The sequence below is a fragment of the Coturnix japonica genome, chromosome 38 (assembly GCF_054131305.1).
Source record: "Coturnix japonica strain WE chromosome 38, WE-NBRP24, whole genome shotgun sequence".
NCBI classification, from domain to species: Eukaryota; Metazoa; Chordata; class Aves; order Galliformes; family Phasianidae; genus Coturnix; species Coturnix japonica.
The window spans coordinates 5,688,277-5,707,315 of record NC_140700.1 but is presented as its reverse complement, the minus strand read 5'-3'; the positions used below and the strand labels follow the sequence as shown (position 1 = coordinate 5,707,315).

At 45.9% G+C, this 19,039-nt stretch overlaps 4 protein-coding genes across 4 annotated transcripts; all 4 read left to right on the top strand.

The window, feature by feature from the left end:
- LOC107324931 (acidic mammalian chitinase-like) lies at nucleotides 1-4,106 on the top strand. The gene is made up of 12 exons (XM_085526971.1): nucleotides 1-235; nucleotides 634-744; nucleotides 882-911; nucleotides 1,022-1,223; nucleotides 1,557-1,613; nucleotides 1,719-1,884; nucleotides 1,966-2,090; nucleotides 2,260-2,368; nucleotides 2,494-2,679; nucleotides 2,844-2,963; nucleotides 3,067-3,208; nucleotides 3,762-4,106. The coding sequence occupies exons 2-12, from the start codon at nucleotides 720-722 to the stop codon at nucleotides 3,776-3,778; spliced, it is 1,179 nt and encodes a 392-aa protein (XP_085383097.1). The 5' UTR covers nucleotides 1-235; nucleotides 634-719; the 3' UTR covers nucleotides 3,779-4,106.
- Nucleotides 4,107-5,679: 1,573 nt separating this feature from the next.
- Nucleotides 5,680-9,608, top strand: LOC107324930 (acidic mammalian chitinase-like). Its single transcript, XM_085526970.1, has 11 exons — nucleotides 5,680-5,759; nucleotides 6,242-6,271; nucleotides 6,812-7,013; nucleotides 7,358-7,414; nucleotides 7,520-7,685; nucleotides 7,782-7,906; nucleotides 7,995-8,118; nucleotides 8,245-8,430; nucleotides 8,558-8,677; nucleotides 8,781-8,922; nucleotides 9,263-9,608. Exons 1-11 carry the CDS (start codon nucleotides 5,735-5,737, stop codon nucleotides 9,520-9,522), a joined length of 1,437 nt encoding a protein of 478 aa, XP_085383096.1. The 5' UTR covers nucleotides 5,680-5,734; the 3' UTR covers nucleotides 9,523-9,608.
- Nucleotides 9,609-12,310: 2,702 nt separating this feature from the next.
- On the top strand, nucleotides 12,311-15,880 carry LOC146754813 (acidic mammalian chitinase-like). Its single transcript, XM_085526961.1, has 10 exons — nucleotides 12,311-12,412; nucleotides 13,012-13,213; nucleotides 13,570-13,626; nucleotides 13,710-13,875; nucleotides 13,957-14,081; nucleotides 14,251-14,374; nucleotides 14,521-14,706; nucleotides 14,836-14,955; nucleotides 15,059-15,200; nucleotides 15,541-15,880. The coding sequence occupies exons 2-10, from the start codon at nucleotides 13,080-13,082 to the stop codon at nucleotides 15,810-15,812; spliced, it is 1,326 nt and encodes a 441-aa protein (XP_085383087.1). The 5' UTR covers nucleotides 12,311-12,412; nucleotides 13,012-13,079; the 3' UTR covers nucleotides 15,813-15,880.
- Nucleotides 15,881-16,317: 437 nt separating this feature from the next.
- CIMAP3 (ciliary microtubule associated protein 3) lies at nucleotides 16,318-18,574 on the top strand. Its single transcript, XM_015885391.3, has 6 exons — nucleotides 16,318-16,375; nucleotides 16,829-16,971; nucleotides 17,297-17,395; nucleotides 17,751-17,884; nucleotides 18,176-18,302; nucleotides 18,409-18,574. The coding sequence occupies exons 1-6, from the start codon at nucleotides 16,351-16,353 to the stop codon at nucleotides 18,475-18,477; spliced, it is 597 nt and encodes a 198-aa protein (XP_015740877.1). The 5' UTR covers nucleotides 16,318-16,350; the 3' UTR covers nucleotides 18,478-18,574.
- The last annotated feature ends 465 nt before the right edge of the window (nucleotides 18,575-19,039 follow it).

Sequence of the window (19,039 nt, the reverse complement as noted above, 5' to 3'; positions counted from 1 at the left end):
CTGGGAAGAGCAAGCAACATTGACACCTACTGTTGGACAGATTAATTGCTGATGGTACCAAGGCACTATCTTGCCAAGATTCCTGTAAACCAGGAGAGGACGATCTCTGTACTTAAAGCTACATGCTGACTCCAGAGACAGGAACTTAATGGCAGTTGAAGAGAAAAAAGGCTGGATACAGAACTTAGCAGTGACTGTTTTCTCACATGGTGATCTAAAGTCCTCTACGACAAAGGTAAAGTCATATGAATATGTCCTGAATAACGCACTGTCCCTGGGCATTTTAAGTGTGTGGCCTCCAAGAAATAATGTTTCTCCTGAAAGGAAATTATCCCAGCAAGGCACCATCAAACATTCACTTTTCAGGCCAGCCGCACACTCACCATTGAAGGTGCTCCTGAATCCTCCAAGCCCAACCCAGTTTTGTCTCACTGACCCCCAGCCAAGGAGACCAAACCCTTGTAAAGCACCTTGGTTTGGTAGCACCTGCCACCTCTGGGCAGACACAATGTCAGTACGAGGTTGAACAGACATCCACTGCGTAATCACTGATATCGACACAAAGTCTGTCGTGGTAAAGAAAATTTCTAAGAAAGGCAATCTAATCTTATGTAATGTCCAATAATGTTTCAGCATCTTTGTTGACACAAGACTTGCAAGAAGTGAGAGGAGCATATAAAAGAGAGAAACGGTCTGCACCAAGCTAGTTTGGGTCAAAGATGGCCAAGCTCATTTTGCTTACCGGTAAGTCCTGCTTCAAAACTCTGCCCTTATGCCCACCATTGCTCTCTCATGCTTACACTGGGGTCAGTCCCTGCAGTAGAGCTTTGAGTTTGCAAATACAAATACTAATCCCTTATGTTTTCTTCACTTCTAAACAGGTCTGGCCCTCCTGCTGAACGCCCAAGTAGGTATGTGCTTCCCACCACAAAACAACTCAATAAACACTTTGAGCATGGGCACACACATTCAAGGCAGGCATGCAGCACATCAGAACTACAACATCTCTAATTCTCTGCAGGCTCTGCCTATGTGCTGTCATGCTATTTCACCAACTGGGCTCAGTACAGGCCTGGCTCAGGGCGCTTTACAGTTGACAACATCGACCCATGCCTCTGTGACCATCTGATCTATGCCTTCGCTGGGATGTCCAACAATGAGATCACAACCATTGAGTGGAATGATGAGACCCTCTACAAATCCTTCAATGGGCTGAAAAATCAGTACGTACTATGAGCATCAGGGAACATTTGTACACTTGTTCAGGACCTGCCCATTACAGAGCATCCATACCCTGCATGAGTGGTGGGGGTGCTGAGGGGAATGGGAGACAGTGATGGCAGCAAAGGCTGGCCAGGCTGCCAGCATTGATTCTCTGGGGAGGAGGAACATCAGGCACTGTGCTCCTGACATTCTCCTTGGGCTTCAATCCACATCACAGCTATAAATGCAGCTGCAACAGCCACTTTCCAGAAAAGCAAGAGCACTGTGCTTCATAAACAGCAATACTAAGACAATATTTGGACTGAAACGTGTTTCTGTTCCTCCCTTTGCAGGAATGGAAACCTCAAGACCCTCCTGGCAATTGGAGGATGGAATTTTGGGACAGCCAAGTAAGTTCAAACCACCCATTTCCCATAACAACACACTGGAAAGGGAGGTGAAGGGGAAAAGAGGCACCAACCAAGCCCAAATTCTGCCCTTCTCTTCTTCCCTAGGTTCTCCACAATGGTTTCCACCCCTGAGAACCGCCAGACCTTCATCAACTCTGTCATCAAATTCCTGCGCAAGTACCAGTTTGATGGGCTGGACATTGACTGGGAATACCCTGGAACAAGGGGCAGCCCTGCTCAGGACAAAGGTCTCTTCACTGTCCTTGTTCAGGTAGGACACAACAAAAGGCTTTGAACAAACCCTCCATGGGGTCAGAGGGCTCACACTGAGCTGTTTGTTGGTATCCTGCAGGAAATGCTGGCTGCCTTTGAGCAGGAAGCCAGGCAGGTGAACAAGCCCCGTCTCATGATCACTGCTGCTGTTGCTGCAGGACTTTCCAATATTCAGGCTGGCTACCAGATTGCTGAGCTTGGAAAGTGAGTAGCAAACTCTCTGGCACGCTTCCTAGAACTTCCTTCAAGAGATTTCTTCCAGCACTCTTCCTGGTGGAGGGTTGTTGTGGGGTAAATGGCCGGGTCTGCAGTAACAGTTGGGTCCAGGTGACTGAACTGGCCAGAGTGCAGACACAGGAACCTTTCTCCACAGGTACCTGGACTACTTCCATGTGATGACTTATGACTTCTACAGCTCTGGGGATGGGCAAACTGGGGAGAACAGCCCTCTGTACAGTGGCAATAATGCCTACCTCAGTGTTGTAAGTACAATATGAGAGTCTGTCTCAGAGACTACCATAGTTGCTCAGCCAGTGAGAAATTAAGAATTCATCCTACAGCCGACAAACTGCGACACAGAATGAACTAAGATCTTTTTTTTTTTTAGGATTATGCTATGAACTATTGGAAGAGCAATGGTGCTCCAGCTGAGAAACTCCTGGTTGGATTCCCAACCTACGGACATAGCTTCAACCTCCAGAATCCATCCAACACTGCTGTTGGGGCACCAACATCCGGCCCTGGGCCAGCTGGGCCTTACACAAAGGAAGCTGGGTTGCTGGCTTACTACGAGGTATGTGTGTTCCAACACATCTATGCAGCCAGGAACAGAAACACACTTCAAACTACTTCAAACTACCTAAAAAAGAATTTTATCCCACAGATTCATGGAATATTCCAGCCACCCATTTCTATGGGACAGTTACTAAGTTCCCTCTTCCTGCCCTTTCCTCCTAGATCTGCACATTCCTGGACTCTGGAGCCACTCAGGCTTGGGATGCTCCCCAGGATGTGCCCTATGCCTACAAGAGCACTGAATGGGTTGGCTATGACAACATCAAGAGCTTCAACATCAAGGTACAGTTGTTGGGAAGCACAGCTGTACTAATGACAGCACAAAACCCCTTCTGCAGTAGCACATCCTGGGACTAATGGTCATTTCTCCCCTGGCATTACACAGATTGACTGGCTGAAGCAGAACAACTATGGCGGTGCTATGGTTTGGACTCTTGATATGGATGATTTCACTGGCACTTTCTGTAAACAGGGCAAATATCCTCTGATTTCCACCCTGAAGAACGCTCTTGGACAGCAAAGCAGCAGTGAGTAACCTCAATAGCATGCAGCTTGTTAAAATAATTTCAGCAACAAATAGTTGTGCTTGTAGCACCAGGAGACCATGAAAAGAGGGAAGTTGGGGATGCTTATTGTAAATATACATTCACAAAAGGCAAACAAAAAGGAAGAATTAATTAAGAGCAGCCCTGAGGTGAAGGATTTGTGGGTTATGACAGTGAATAGCTTGATGTGAGCCAAAAGCGTGTGCTTGCAGCTTGGATGGTGAAAGGACAAGGGGCAACAGTTTTTAAGCTAAGAAAATGGAGATTTAGATTAGATGACAGAAGGAAATTCTTTACTCAGAGGGTGGTGAGGCATTGGAAAAGTTTGCCCAGAGAAGCTGTGGATGTCCTGTCCCTCAGGAGCTCGAGTACAGGCTGGATGGGGTGCTGGGAATCTTGACTAATGGTAACCTGCCCACAGCAAGGAGCTGAGAACTAGACAGTCTTCAAGTTCCCTTAAACACAAGCCATTCTACCATTTCATAACTGCATGATTCTGTGATTCTCTGAAAATGCCTTTCCGATTTCCTTTCAGGCTGTCTGACCTATTAGCAACCCAGTCCTCAAGTACCTGCAGCTCCTAACACCAGGAGCAGAAGTGGAAATGGTTTTGTGAGCAAGTACTAGAGTAGTAATTCCAATGGGAGCAGATTTTGTGCTGATAAAGTGATCCAGACTTATTCAACAAGAGCAGCTTCTACCAATACTTGAAATACATCAAAAATTATTTGCTGAACTGCCAGGCAGAGCTCATGAATGAAACCAGCTGCTTCTGCTGCAACTGAGCATGAAGATACCAATTCTGTTACAGCAAACACATCCCCTTGATCTAATCCCATGGAAAAATAATGATAAATAAAGTGTTCTGCTAAAGCAAAAATGCATGCTGCTCTGACTCATCTTGCTCGTGATATTGGTTCTCTCTCAGTACTTACATCCATGCCTAGAGTAGGGCCCAAATACAGAAGTGGCACTTCAATAGTCCTAGACAGGCATATTACAGGTCTTTCTTACTTTCCTACTGCGGCAGTCAGTCAGAGGGGAAAAAAAACAACAAAAAGAGGGTACAGGGCAGATCATGCTGTGCCATAGGAGAGCACTCAGAGCAAGGTGGCACCAACAACCACGAGCCTGACTCTCCAGAAGCCCAGAGAGTGCAGCACTTCAGCTCCACACAACACATCAGCTCTCCCTGAGAGGCAGGACTGAAATGCTGCAGCAAGTCCCCACTGGGGGCCTTACATCCAAGGGCATGTCAGCCCTCATTGCACCTCAGCACTATTGGCTATCATTACAGCTCCCCCCAATAGACAGAAATGGAAAAAATTCCTCGAAACACATCCATCTCCTGAGCTTATCAGCTGCTCTGGCTTTTTGTCCTTACCTTCATTAGAAATAAACCTATTTTTAGAAGCTCAAACCTGTATCAGGAGATCAGTGCTTATGCCTCTCTATTCAGTTAAGGGTTAGGACAGGGTTATCCAAAAGATATGGTTCCATTTCATTGACCTTTACAGTTCTCCCCAGTTGAGCCTTCCACACTGACCTGTCTAATCTCAGTAGCAAGGGCAGGTAGAACAAAACACATCCAAAGCGCTGCCTTGGGTACACCAGAGTTAACAGGGATGACATGGAAAAGGTCCCCCTGTAATACAGCACTCGTTAGAGAGTTGGCTGGCAGTCACCTGTTAGAAACATCTCCAAGTGGGTGTGAAGCTGTGCCAGTGCCATACCTGACCCTGGCAAACCACCTCAGCCATCCACCATTTCTCATCTCATTCCTCCATACCACATAGATGTGGATCTACAGCCTAATGAGCCTTTATGGCACTTCAGTAGTTTCAGAACAAGTACGTGACATGAACAACACTGTGGGCATTTTCAAGGCTCCCATTCCAGCAAGTCTTAGCAACTACCTTGAAATTCACCTTCACATCATCTTCACACAAATAAAGCCATGACTCAGTGCAGAGCAAGTGGTATGTGCAGCAGAGAAGTCAGAACAAAAAAGTCACCTGGATCCCAACCAATCACTTGCCAACAGCAGTGAGCTCCTGAGTCTGCTGTAGGTCCAAGCTCTGCTCAGTCTCACCTCTCTGACCCTCAGCCAAGGAGACCGAACCCTTGTAAAGCACCTTGATTTGGCAGCACCTGCCACCTCTGGGCAGACACAATGGCAACGCAAGGTTGAACACTGCAGACATCTACTCCAGCGTAATCACCAATATTGACACAAAGTCTGTCACAGTAAAGAGAATTTCTAAGAAAAGTCACCTAATCTTGTTCTTCCACTGCTCAGGCAGAAACACAAAATGGCAGGGTGTGATAATACTGTTTTTTTTCCAAATAGAGTGTTACAGCCAATTGTATTTCTATTATTTTTCTTTGATGTTGATCTTTACCAGCTTGTGCAATGTTTGGGCATCTTTGTTGACGTAAGACTTGCATGAAAGGAGAAGAGCATATAAAAGTGAGAAATGGTCAGCACCAAATCAGTTCTGGTCCAAGATGGCCAAGCTCATTTTGCTTACAGGTAAGTCCTGCTTCTAAACTTACTTCTCTGCCTTTATGACAAACACTGCAGCTCTCTCACTTCAATACTGGGTGACAGAGGAGAGGTTCTATGGAATTCAAGATGTTGCATTTTCTGTTTAGTCAAAGGAAAATCACTTCCACATATTCAGGCTGTTTATATGCAGGAGTGCTTTGGTGTTTTCTTCTTCCTTATATATGCAATTTCTTTACTTAATTGATTTCTTTAACCAAAGAACCAAAACATAACTCTCTAAGGATGAGAACTGCCATGCTAACAGAGCTATTACTGTCCATATTTGCCTGTGAATGAATTGTGACCTCAGATTGAGCTTCTGTTGGGTTCATACTAACTGAAAAAGTTGGCACAGAGCAATTTTATTGTTTGTACAACAATGTACCTATCAAATGATCAAATGACTTCTGCTTCTTCCAGCACTGATGTTTATTTCAAAGACTAATACTTTACTTTGTTCTTCAAAGGTCTGGCCCTCCTGCTGAATGCCCAAATAGGTACGTGCTTCCCACCACAAAGCAACTCACTAAATGCTTTTGAGCATGGGCACACACAATCAAGGCAGGCATGGAGCACATTAGATATACCAACATCCTTCCTCCACCCAGGCACTTCACTGGAGATCTGTTTTAGGTCTGTTTTTCCTCAACAAAGGGAGAAAGACTCAGTTTGAGAAAGAGACACAGCAGCCACAACCACCCTGAATCATGAGTTTCAGGGTACAAACAAAGAAGGAAGAAGGAAATGCATCATTGACCTTAGGGAGGCAGTTCCCAGAAGGATTACCAGTCTTACATCACTTTCTTTGAAATCCTTACTCCCAAGCAAACATTGCCCAAACACTTCTGATCAGATTTCATTTATGTTGTAATTTAAAACCAGTGAGCCCGGTGCAGTGTTGGCTGCACTGAGTGGCATGAAAGGTTGTTACAGGAGATCTCATGCAGCTAATTACCTGGTCAGCATAGATAACAGGCCATCAGCATCTTCCATTTACTCTCTTTTCCCCTGACTCCACCTCCTCAATTTCTCTGCAGGCTCTGCCTATGTGCTGTCATGTTATTTCACCAACTGGGCTCAGTACAGGCCTGGCCTGGGAAAATACATGCCAGACAACATCGACCCATGCCTCTGTGACCATCTGATCTATGCCTTCGCTGGGATGTCCAACAATGAGATCACAACTTATGAATGGAATGACGAGACCCTCTACAAATCCTTCAATGGGCTGAAAAATCAGTACGTACTGAGAGCATCAGGCATCATGTGTTTTCTCATTCAGGTCCTGCAAATTACTGTTCTGTACATGATGGCAGCTCAATCCACATGTTGATGTGGGCAAATAAAAAGGGGCAGACAATGATGGGCAGCAAAGGCTGTCCAGGCTGCCAGCACTGATTCTCTGGGGAGGAGGAACATCAGGCACTGTGCTCCTGACATTCTCCTTGGGCTTCAATCCACATCACAGCTATAAATGCAGCTGCAACAGCCACTTTCCAGAAAAGCAAGAGCACTGTGCTTCATAAACAGCAATACTAAGACAATATTTGGACTGAAACGTGTTTCTGTTCCTCCCTTTGCAGGAATGGAAACCTCAAGACCCTCCTGGCAATTGGAGGATGGAATTTTGGGACAGCCAAGTAAGTTCAAACCACCTATTTCCCATAACAACACACTGGAAAGAGAGGTGAAGGGGAAAAGAGGCACCAACCAAGCCCCAATTCTGCCCTTCTCTTCTTCCCTAGGTTCTCCACAATGGTTTCCACTCCTGAGAACCGCCAGACCTTCATCAACTCTGTCATCAAATTCCTGCGCCAGTACCAGTTTGATGGGCTGGACATTGACTGGGAATACCCTGGATCAAGGGGCAGCACTGCTCAGGACAAAGGTCTCTTCACTGTCCTTGTTAAGGTAGGACACAACAAAAGGCTTTGATCAGGCTCCCTGAGCTGCACAGCTCTGACCAGAGCCCTGGTGGGGTTCACACTGTTTGTTGGTATCCTGCAGGAAATGCTGGCTGCCTTTGAGCAGGAAGCCAAGCAGGTGAACAAGCCCCGTCTCATGATCACTGCTGCTGTTGCTGCAGGACTTTCCAACATTCAGGCTGGCTACCAGATTGCTGAGCTTGGAAAGTAAGTAGCAAATTCTCCAATAGTATTTGTTACTTAATTGGTCTTAATTTTGAGCAATTAAGAGAAATTATGTCATTAAAACTGTCAGGTACTTGGACTATTTCCATGTGATGACCTATGATTTCCATGGCTCCTGGGATGGACAAACAGGGGAGAACAGCCCTCTGTACAAAGGCCCCGCTGACAGTGGTGACCTCATCTATTTCAACGTTGTAAGTACAGTTTAGAAATCTATTTCACAGACCACTGTAATTGTACCACCAGTGAGAAGTTTAAGAATTCATCCTACAGCCGAAAATTCAGGGCAAAACCATAACCAGGATGCCTTTTTTTTTTAGGATTATGCTATGAACTATTGGAAGAGCAACGGTGCTCCAGCTGAGAAACTCCTGGTTGGGTTCCCAACCTACGGACATAGCTACATCCTCAAGGATCCATCCAACACTGCTGTTGGGGCACCAACATCGGGCCCTGGGCCAGCTGGGCCTTACACAAGGCAGTCTGGTTTCTTGGCTTACTACGAGGTATGTGTGTTCCAGCACATCTACACAGCAAAGAACTGTCACTAAACTTCCTAGAAAGGAAATGTATCCCATGGATTAATGGAATATTCCAGACACCCAGTTCCTTCTTTCTGCCCTTTCCTCCTAGATCTGCACATTCCTGGACTCTGGAGCCACTCAGGCTTGGGATGCTCCCCAGGATGTGCCCTATGCCTACAAGAGCACTGAATGGGTTGGCTATGACAACATCAAGAGCTTCAACATCAAGGTACAGGGGGTGGGAAGCACAGCTGTGCTAATGACAGCGCAAAACCCCTTCTGCAGTAGCACATCCTGGGACTAATGGTCATTTCTCTCCTGGCATTACACAGACTGACTGGCTGAAGAAGAACAACTATGGTGGTGCTATGGTTTGGTCCCTTGATATGGATGACTTCACTGGCACTTTCTGTAAACAGGGCAAATATCCCCTGATTACCACCCTGAAGAACGCTCTTGGTCTTCAAAGCAACAGTAAGTAGCAGGGCCTCCTTGAAGGGGATCCCCCAGCTCGCTGCTGGTGCAGAGCTTCAGAAGCCCAGGAACTCTCAATTCTGTGGCCTTGGTAGATAAACTTTTTTTTGGTGGAAGCCACAACAGGAGATTGAGCTGGAAACATCCCTTTACTGTAGATCCCCAAGGATGAAAGAGTGAGATTGGAGCTTGTGTCTGGGTCCAGATTTTTCAAAGGCCAACTGTGAACCCAGCCAGACTTTGAGGGGCACAGAGTTTAATAGCAGTTCTGCTAATGGCAACAGCAGAAAAGGAGAGCTGAGAAACTAATAAAACAACCCTTTTCCTGCTCTTCTTTCAGGCTGCGTGCCCCCAGCTCAGCCCAATCCTCCCATCACTGCAGCTCCCAGCACTGGAAGTGGGAGTGGAAGCGGGAGCTCAGGTAGCAATACCGGTAGCTCAGGTGGGAGTGGATTCTGTGCTGGCAAGGCCAATGGCATCTATGCAGATCCAACCAACAAGAGCAAATTCTACAACTGCAATAATGGTGAAACCTTCACGCAGACGTGCCAGGCTGGTCTTGTCTTTGACTCCAGCTGCTCCTGCTGCAACTGGGCATGAAGACAACAATTCTGTTACAGCAAACACACTCCTCTGATCTAATTCCATGGAATAATGATGATAAATAAAGTGTTCTGCAAATGTAACAATGCATGCTGTTTTGACTCATCTTGCTCATAATATTTTGATGCTCCCTATTTCTCTCTCAGCACTTACATCCATGTCTATGGTAGGGCCCAAATCCAGAAGTGGCATTTCAACAGGCTAGACAGGCATTTTCCGGGACTTACTTTATCAGTAGAGCAGTCAGTCAGAGGGGAAAAGAAAAGCAACAGAAAGAGGGGACAGGGCAGATCATGCTGTGCCGTGAGAGAGCACTCAGGGTAAGGTGGCAGCAGCAACCAGGAGCCTGACTCTCCAGAAGCCCTTGTGCAATGTCTTTCCTTTGGTATAGGAAAAAAAGAAAAAAGGATAAAAAGGAAAAAATAAAAATAAAAAAAAAAGCATTCCCCTTCTGGAAAATTTACCCTGCAAAGACACCAGTCTTCAAAGGTCCTGTAGCTCTTGTGCCTTGGCATTGAAACTGCTGCAGGAATTCCCCCACCACTGCAGAAATGGGCATGTACCAGTTTACAGACACGTACTCCTGATGTGCCCTAGAGCCCCAAATGACCACTGCATGGCCTCAGCAACAGGGGAGCCTCATCCCCATTGCAACAGCCTAAAGCATGAATCACAACACTATTCTTCCTTTTCTTGCAACTAAGATTTGTTTAAAAGACACATATTTAGAGAAGAGACTTAAGTTTTGCAGATCAGTCACTTTTGCACTTCCCCTGATGAAAATGGTGCTGAAAAATGCTTTTGAGCCACAAGGAAAAGGCATCATATACTTCCTGAAAACAAATGACAGAGCAAAAAAGGCTACATGACTGGAGCAAGAGAAGAATAGCATTTCACCTGAGACTTAAAGTTATGACAAGCAGATTTCAAAGGGCCAGAGTCACAGCTTGGCAAGAATGTATATGATCTCAAGCCATTCTGGTCTCACTTTTAGTGGTCATGAAACAGACTGGGAAGCAGAGAGAGCTAGAAAAGCAGTCTGCTTTCATATAGACCAACGCTCATCTATCCAGCATATGCCTCTGTTGCTAACAAGGCTCATAACCATGGAACATTTCCATCAGCACAACTGTCACTATTGGCTGTCAGCTCAAACCACCCTGAGCCGGGAAACTGATAACCAATACCTCTCTATTCAGTTAAGGGTCAAGACAGGGTTATCCAAAAGATATGGTTCCATTTCATTGACCTTTACAGTTCTCCCCAGTTGAGCCTTCCACACTGACCTGTCTAATCTCAGTAGCAAGGGCAGGTAGAACAAAACACATCCAAAGCGCTGCCTTGGGTACACCAGAGTTAACAGGGATGACATGGAAAAGGTCTCCCTGGAATACAGCACTCGTTAGAGAGTTGGCTGGCAGTCACCTGTTAGAAACATCTCCAAGTGGGTGTGAAGCTGTGCCAGTGCCATACCTGACCCTGGCAAACCACCTCAGCCATCCACCATTTCTCATCTCATTCCTCCATACCACATAGATGTGGATCTACAGCCTAATGAGCCTTTATGGCACTTCAGTAGTTTCAGAACAAGTACGTGACATGAACAACACTGTGGGCATTTTCAAGGCTCCCATTCCAGCAAGTCTTAGCAACTACCTTGAAATTCACCTTCACATCATCTTCACACAAATAAAGCCATGACTCAGTGCAGAGCAAGTGGTATGTGCAGCAGAGAAGTCAGAACAAAAAAGTCACCTGGATCCCAACCAATCACTTGCCAACAGCAGTGAGCTCCTGAGTCTGCTGTAGGTCCAAGCTCTGCTCAGTCTCACCTCTCTGACCCTCAGCCAAGGAGACCGAACCCTTGTAAAGCACCTTGATTTGGCAGCACCTGCCACCTCTGGGCAGACACAATGGCAACGCAAGGTTGAACACTTCAGACATCTACTCCAGCGTAATCACCAATATTGACACAAAGTCTGTCACAGTAAAGAGAATTTCTAAGAAAAGTCACCTAATCTTGTTCTTCCACTGCTCAGGCAGAAACACAAAATGGGAGAGCACGATAACGCTTGGGTCTCCAAACAAAACCTTAAAGTCTATTGTATTTATATCTCAGTTTTTATGATACTGATCTTTAACAACATGTTTGGGCATCTTTGTTGACACAAGACTTGTATGAAAGGAGAGGAGCGTATAAAAGTGAGGAATGGTCTGCACCAGATCAGTTCTGGTCCAAGATGGCCAAGCTCATTTTGCTTACAGGTAAGTCCTGCTTCTAAACTTACTTCTCTGCCTTTATGACAAGCACAGCAGCTGTCTCCCTGTTACACCAGGTGATAGAAGAGAGGTTATTTGGAATTTAAGATGTTGTACACTCCTTTCAAAGGAAAAAATTATAACAGTAGCTTTCAGAATGGATAGTTAGACTTTTCAATGCCACTGAAAAGACACGTTATGCATTTAAAATCAATATAGTTCATTGCTATTTGAAATGGGTAAAGTGTTTTTGAACAAAACAAAGAAAAAGACCACAAAATCCCATAATTGTCAATGTGAGCTATTCAGTTATTTTTCTATGTTTCCACATGAAATTGTCCCACAAACTGTACCCTTTTCCAAATGAACACTCATCAGACATGTGCTGTACAATCTATGTTCCTGTATGTTATTTAAGGAGACAAAATGATCACAAACAAGTTCAGTTTTGCATTTTAAGGTCACATGGCATCTTTACCACAGTTTTCCCTTCCCTCAAAGTGACCTGTGAACTGGGGTATAAGTTACATTAGGTTCAGCCCAGTTCTGCTTTGCATTTCTCTGTTCTAGGACTAATCCTACATTTTTTTCTTCACAGGTCTGGCCTTCCTGCTGAACGCCCAGATAAGTACGTGCTTTCTACCCAAAACAGCTCCACAAAACCTTTCTCAGCATCTGCATGTACCTGGAATGGACTCACTGACCAACTCTTTTACAAGACAGGGAGGACTTGAAGGCTGCTTAGCACGCAGTAGTTGTGTCTCTGAAGACAACAGTTTAACAAAGCATGATGCTCTCAGTCTCGAGCGCAAATATACTGCTTGCTTTCACACAAGTTTCCCCCTAGCCCCCTTCCTGCTGGCTTTAATGAAGTCTGAGCGCAGTCACTGTGTGGTTATGCAGAAAGGTTATGCTTGACTTTCACAGGCAGGTGAGGAAAGCAGTACAGCAGACACAAAAACAACCTTCCTCATTCTTAGTGCCTCTCTGGAGATCTATTCTGCCTCTGTTCTTCCTCACCTGGCAGCAAGGGAGAAAGACTCAGATTAGGGAAGAGACTCAGCAGCTACAGCCACCCTGACCCATCAGTTACAGCATGCAAGAAGCTCCTAGGTGGACGTGTTTATGTAGCTAGTTACATGGACAGCATGCATAAGAGTCTGACAGCATTTCAAACACACTCTCTCTGTTTTCTTCTCTCTCTACCCTATTGCTGTTTACCTGCAGGCACTGCCTATGTGCTGTCATGCTATTTCACCAACTGGGCTCAGTACAGGCCTGGCGTGGGAAGTTTCATGCCTCATAACATCGACCCATGCCTGTGCACTCACCTGCTTTATGCCTTCGCTGGGATGTCCAACAATGAGATCACAACCATTGAATGGAATGATGAGACCCTCTACAAATCCTTCAATGGACTGAAAAAACAGTATGTACTGAGAGCATCAGGCAACATTTATTCACTTGTTCAGGACCTGCCCATTACAGAGCATCCATACCCTGCATGAGCAGTGGGGGTGCTGAGGGGAATGGGAGACAGCGATGGCAGCAAAGGCTGGCCAGGCTTCCAGCATTGATTCTCTGGGGAGGAGGAACATCAGGCACTGTGCTCCTGACATTCTCCTTGGGCTTCAATTCACATCACAGCTACAAATGCAGCTGCAACAGCCACTTTGCAGAAAAGCAAGAGCACTGTGCTTCATGTTGGTCATTTATCTAAAGTTAGAAACAGCAACTCTAAACCATTATTTGTAGTGAAACATGTTTCTGTCCCTCTCTCTATAGGAATGAAAATCTGAAGACTCTGCTTTCTATCGGAGGATGGAATTTTGGAACAGACAAGTAAGTTCAAACCATTTATTTTCCTGAAATAGAGGAAATAAAAAAGAGGCACCAACCAAGCCCTAACTCCTCTTCTTCCCTAGGTTCTCCACAATGGTTTCCACTCCTGAGAACCGCCAGACCTTCATCAACTCTGTCATCAAATTCCTGCGCAAGTACCAGTTTGATGGGCTGGACATTGACTGGGAATACCCTGGAACGAGGGGCAGCCCTGCTCAGGACAAAGGTCTCTTCACTGTCCTTGTTCAGGTAGGACACAACAAAAGGCTTTGAACAAACCCTCTGTGGGGTCAGAGGGCTCACACTGAGCTGTTTGTTGGTATCCTGCAGGAAATGCTGGCTGCCTTTGAGCAGGAAGCCAGGCAGGTGAACAAGCCCCGTCTCATGATCACTGCTGCTGTTGCTGCAGGACTTTCCAACATTCAGGCTGGCTACCAGATTGCTGAGCTTGGAAAGTGAGTAGCAAACTCTCTGGCACGCTTCCTAGAACTTCCTTCAAGAGATTTCTTCCAGCACTCTTCCTGGTGGAGGGTTGTTGTGGGGTAAATGGCCGGGTCTGCAGTAACAGTTGGGTCCAGGTGACTGAACTGGCCAGAGTGCAGACACAGGAACCTTTCTCCACAGGTACCTGGACTACTTCCATGTGATGACTTATGATTTCCATGGCTCTTGGGATACACAGACTGGGGAGAACAGCCCTCTATACAAAGGCCCGAATGACACTGGTGACAATATCTATTTCAATGTCGTAAGTATATTTTAGGAGCCTGTGTGAGAAATATCAGCTCTGTGATCAGGGCAGTGATGATAGTGCAAGAATTCACCGTCCTGTGTACCAAACCTTGCACAGACTGGAATTCTGTTTTGTTTTGTTTTGTTTTGTTTTTTAAATAGGATTATGCCATGAACTATTGGAAGAGCAATGGTGCCCCAGCTGAGAAACTAGTTGTTGGATTCCCAGCCTATGGAAATACCTTCAGACTGCAAAACCCATCTAATCATGGTCTCGGTGCACTGACTTCGGGACCAGGACCTGCTGGACCTTACACACAGGAGGCTGGGACGCTGGCTTACTATGAGGTTTGTATGATATCAATTTTGTGAAGTTATTTCAAATAATTTCATAGAAAAGATTCATGGAACTTTCTGAGTGGCTGCTGCACACAGGATGATACTCAACAAAATTCCCCCTTTTCCCTTTCTCCCCAGATTTGCACATTACTGGATTCTGGAGGCACACAAGTTTGGGATGCTCCCCAGGATGTGCCCTATGCCTACAAAGGTAGCACATGGGTTGGCTATGACAACATCAAGAGCTTCAACATCAAGGTACAGGGGGTGGGAAGCGCAGCTGTACTAATGACAGTGCAAAAGCCCTTCTGCAGAAGGATGACTTGGAATTAATTGGGATATTTCTCCTGGCATTACACAGGCTGACTGGCTGAAGAAGAACAACTATGGCGGTGCTATGGTTTGGGCCATTGATCTGGATGACTTCACTGGCACTTTCTGTAAACAGGGCAAATATCCCCTGATTACCACCCTGAAGAACGCTCTTGGTATTCAAAGCAACAGTAAGTAGCAGGGCCTCCTTGAAGGGGATCCCCCAGCTCGCTGCTGGTGCAGAGCTTCAGAAGCCCAGGAACTCTCAATTCTGAGGCTTTTGTAGATAAACTTTTTTTTGGTGGAAGCCACAGCAGGAGATTGAGCTGGAAACATCCCTTTACTGTAGATCCCCAAGGATGAAAGAGTGAGATTGGAGCTTGTGTCTGGGTCCAGATTTTTCAAAGGCCAACTGTGAACCCAGCCAGACTTTGAGGGGCACAGAGTTTAATAGCAGTTCTGTTAATGGCAACAGCAGAAAAGGAGAGCTGAGAAACTAATAAAACAACCCTTTTCCTGCTCTTCTTTCAGACTGTGTGTCTCTACCTACAACTCAGCCCACTACTACCCCCACTACAGTTCTCTGTAATACACAAGGAAGTGAAGGTGGAAGTGAGAGCTCAGGTAGTAATCCCGACAGCTCAGGTGGGAGTGGATTCTGTGCTGGCAAGGCCAATGGCATCTATGCAGATCCAACCAACAAGAGCAGATTCTACAACTGCAATAATGGTGAAACCTTCACGGAGACGTGCCAGGCCGGTCTCGTCTTTGATTCCAGCTGCTCCTGCTGCAACTGGGAATGAAGCAAACACGCTGCTCTGATCTAACTCCATGGAAAAATGATGATAAATAAAGTGTTCTTCAAAAGTAACGATGCATGCTGCTTTGGCTCATCTTGCTCATACTCTTTGGATGCTCCCTGGTTCTCACAGTTTACAACTTGTGCTGAGGGATGGGCCCAAATCCAGAAGTTGGGCTTCATTCCATTAGTGTGTTTTCCAGGAATTTCTTGCTGTCTCACCATGACAGTCAGACACAGAGAAAAACACAGGGAGCACATGACACAGAGCATCACTATGGCTGAGAACACACAGTGAAGGGTCCTGGCAGCACCATCTATAAACTGCTTTGCCAGAGACATCTCCACCACTAAATTTCACTGTGCAAATTGCAACTCATGGGAGCAGACTAAGCACAGTGTGATCCTTGGGGCTTTTAGCAGAGCTGCTCCTTTTCCTGAATACTTCAGCAGCTCCTATTGCCAGTATTTCCTCCAGCACCCCTCCCCGTATCTATAGCAACTGCAGTACACAGACTTCCTTAAGCGCCTGATATGGCAGCATGTTTGCAGAGTGGCAGCGCAGAGGTAAGCCCTGTGAGGTGTGCACACCAGCATGGGGTACAAGCATGGGCCACAAGCATAGGCTACATGTATGGGCTACAAGCATGGGCTACACGTATGGGCTACAAGCATGGGCTACACGTATGGGCTACAAACATGGGCTACAAGCATGGGCTACAAGCAGGGGCTACAAGCATGGGCTACAAGCATAGGCTCTGCATCTCCAATAGCATCGGGCTTCCCCAGCATCCTTTCCTGCTACTGGGCTGCTATGCACCTTCTTGCCCAGGCTGGGGAATAAGAAGTCTGTGGCAGCAGGAAATAGTCATTCAAAGATCTGTCCCCTCCAGGATATCCAGGGACAGCTGAGAGATAAGGCTCACCTCAGGAAGCAGCAGATGCCTCAGGACTAAGAGCAGTGGTCATCTCCACCTGTGTGAATCACACTGATCTCGTTTTCCTCTCCTGGTTTCACAGCTTCACAGAGGCGCATTTCGTTTCGGTTACTCAACGATCAGGAACTCTTCCCTCCCGACCATGCTCCAGCCAAGATTGCAATCCAGCCAGAAGCCAGCACAGAAATCCCCACCCTAGGACCAGGCTGTTACCCGAGTCAGGAGGTAAGTTTGTCTTTTATTCTTGGAACTATTCCTTCACAGAAGACATATGTTATAGGAGTAATAGTAAGGAGTAAGTAATAAGTAACAGGTAATAAGACCACAGCCAGCCTGACACAGCATACTCCATGCCTGCCCTGTAAAGACCATTGTATAAATCTGCATATATACCTAAAAAATAATCTCCTAGAAAAGTTACCTTCTAAATTTACTGGTCCTCAAAGCTGCAGCCATCCTAATACTATAAATTAGTGAGAAATTAAAGGAACGGTGTCTGCTGCTCAGGTACTTCTCCTATTCCTTTGATGCTTCTGCTTTTTAACCACAGGAAATGTGCCTCAGATACTCTTTTGGAATAAGGCCACTGAGTGTGAAAGGCTACGTGATAGGAGCCAGAACAGCACGGAGATTCATACCAGAGCCACGGGTAAGAAAAGGATGCTTCAAAAAGGCAGGAATTTGTGGGCAGATCTATCATAGGCTGTAAGTAATGATCACATGCTGGGCCTGCCTCCAGCTCAAAGTAACAGGCAAAATCAGGAAGGGAGCTGAAGTTGTACTAACAGAACAAACCTAGTTTACTGGCACAGCTTCTGAGGATTAACGCTGTAGCGGGGAGCACAGATTTGATTTATTCTGCTCTTTTTATGCGATCAGTGTAGCCAAAGCATGCACTGAACAGCAGGTCTGCAGTGCTGAGCTAGTTGGCATTAAATGCTCTGATTAAGAGCATCCAGAAATGGTTTGCAGAACAAAATCTAGTGATTTTTTTCCCCTTGCAGACTGTGACTCCTGCACCAGGAACATACCAGCCATTCTGGACTACAGAGAGAAAACACCAGCCTAACTATGCTCCATTTTTATCTAAGACAACACGATTTCCTGACAAGCCTCAGAATAAAGAATTTTTCCCTGGGTAATATAACTCATTTTCTTAATATTCTAACAACAAGCGGGCATAATAGGGGACTGAAATACTGAGACAGAAATGGAACTGAGTTCCCAGTAGTGGTTTCTTGTTTGTTGGTGTTTCTGTTTGTTTGTATCTTCAAAAGGCTCCTTTGCTTTAGTCTCCAACCTAAGATGATGACTAGGAGGCCATAAAATGCGTTTTTCTCATAGGTCTAAGCAGGTCTGGTTAATTCTCATATTGCAAACATCGTGCACCACATCTAGAAATGAGATACTTTGTCTCTGTTTTCTTTAGACCTGGAACTTACAATGCAGACAAGCGATTACACAAAAACATCACTTGGCCAATGAAGTTTGGAGCTCCAGATTGGTCATTAGTGCCAATGCCATCAAGGAGGATGCTAAGAACAGAGGTTCAGAAGGTATGGACAGGGATGAAACATTGGCTGAGGGTCAGGAAAACCACCTGGTAAAGCAGCCTGCAGTTCTCAACACCACCTGGTGTCTTTCTGTGCTCTTTTCTTTCAGCTGATTGCGGACAGAGAATTCATAAAGCATCGGAACCGCGTGGCCTACCTGAGTTTATATGAGAGCTGAGGCACACATCACGTCAGCCCCATGCAGCAGAGCCTGCCCATGGACACGTCTGCCTGCAATATTCTGCCTCCTCAAATAAAACCTGTTCAAAGCAGCATTTCTGCTTGCTGATTTTCATTGCCTGACCTGGTACATGGTCTTTCCTGACTCTGCAGGTGTTTGGCATCACCGGGACCAGCATTCAGCACTGCTTCCCTCAGCTCCTGGCCCAGGTGTATGGAGTGCTGAGAATGGCCAGACCAGATGGCCATGCCTGTGCTGACCAGCATTGTCCCTATGCATATAAAGAGCTGCTCTCAATCTATGAGAACCATGTGAGGCCACAAAAATAAACAGTGTGAAACAGAGAGGTTCTGGTGTTTGGCTTCAGGTGCTTCTGTAGCGTGCAGCCTGTAGAGACTGCTATAAATATTTACAGCTCGGCTGCATGCACAGTGATCAGATCTCAGGGGAAAACTGGGAACTCACAATATTTGTACTTGAAATAACTACCAACCACAACGCAGCCTTTCCATTTTTTGGGTCTGCTTAGCAGCGTCTGTAGCAATTTCACCTGCAGCCC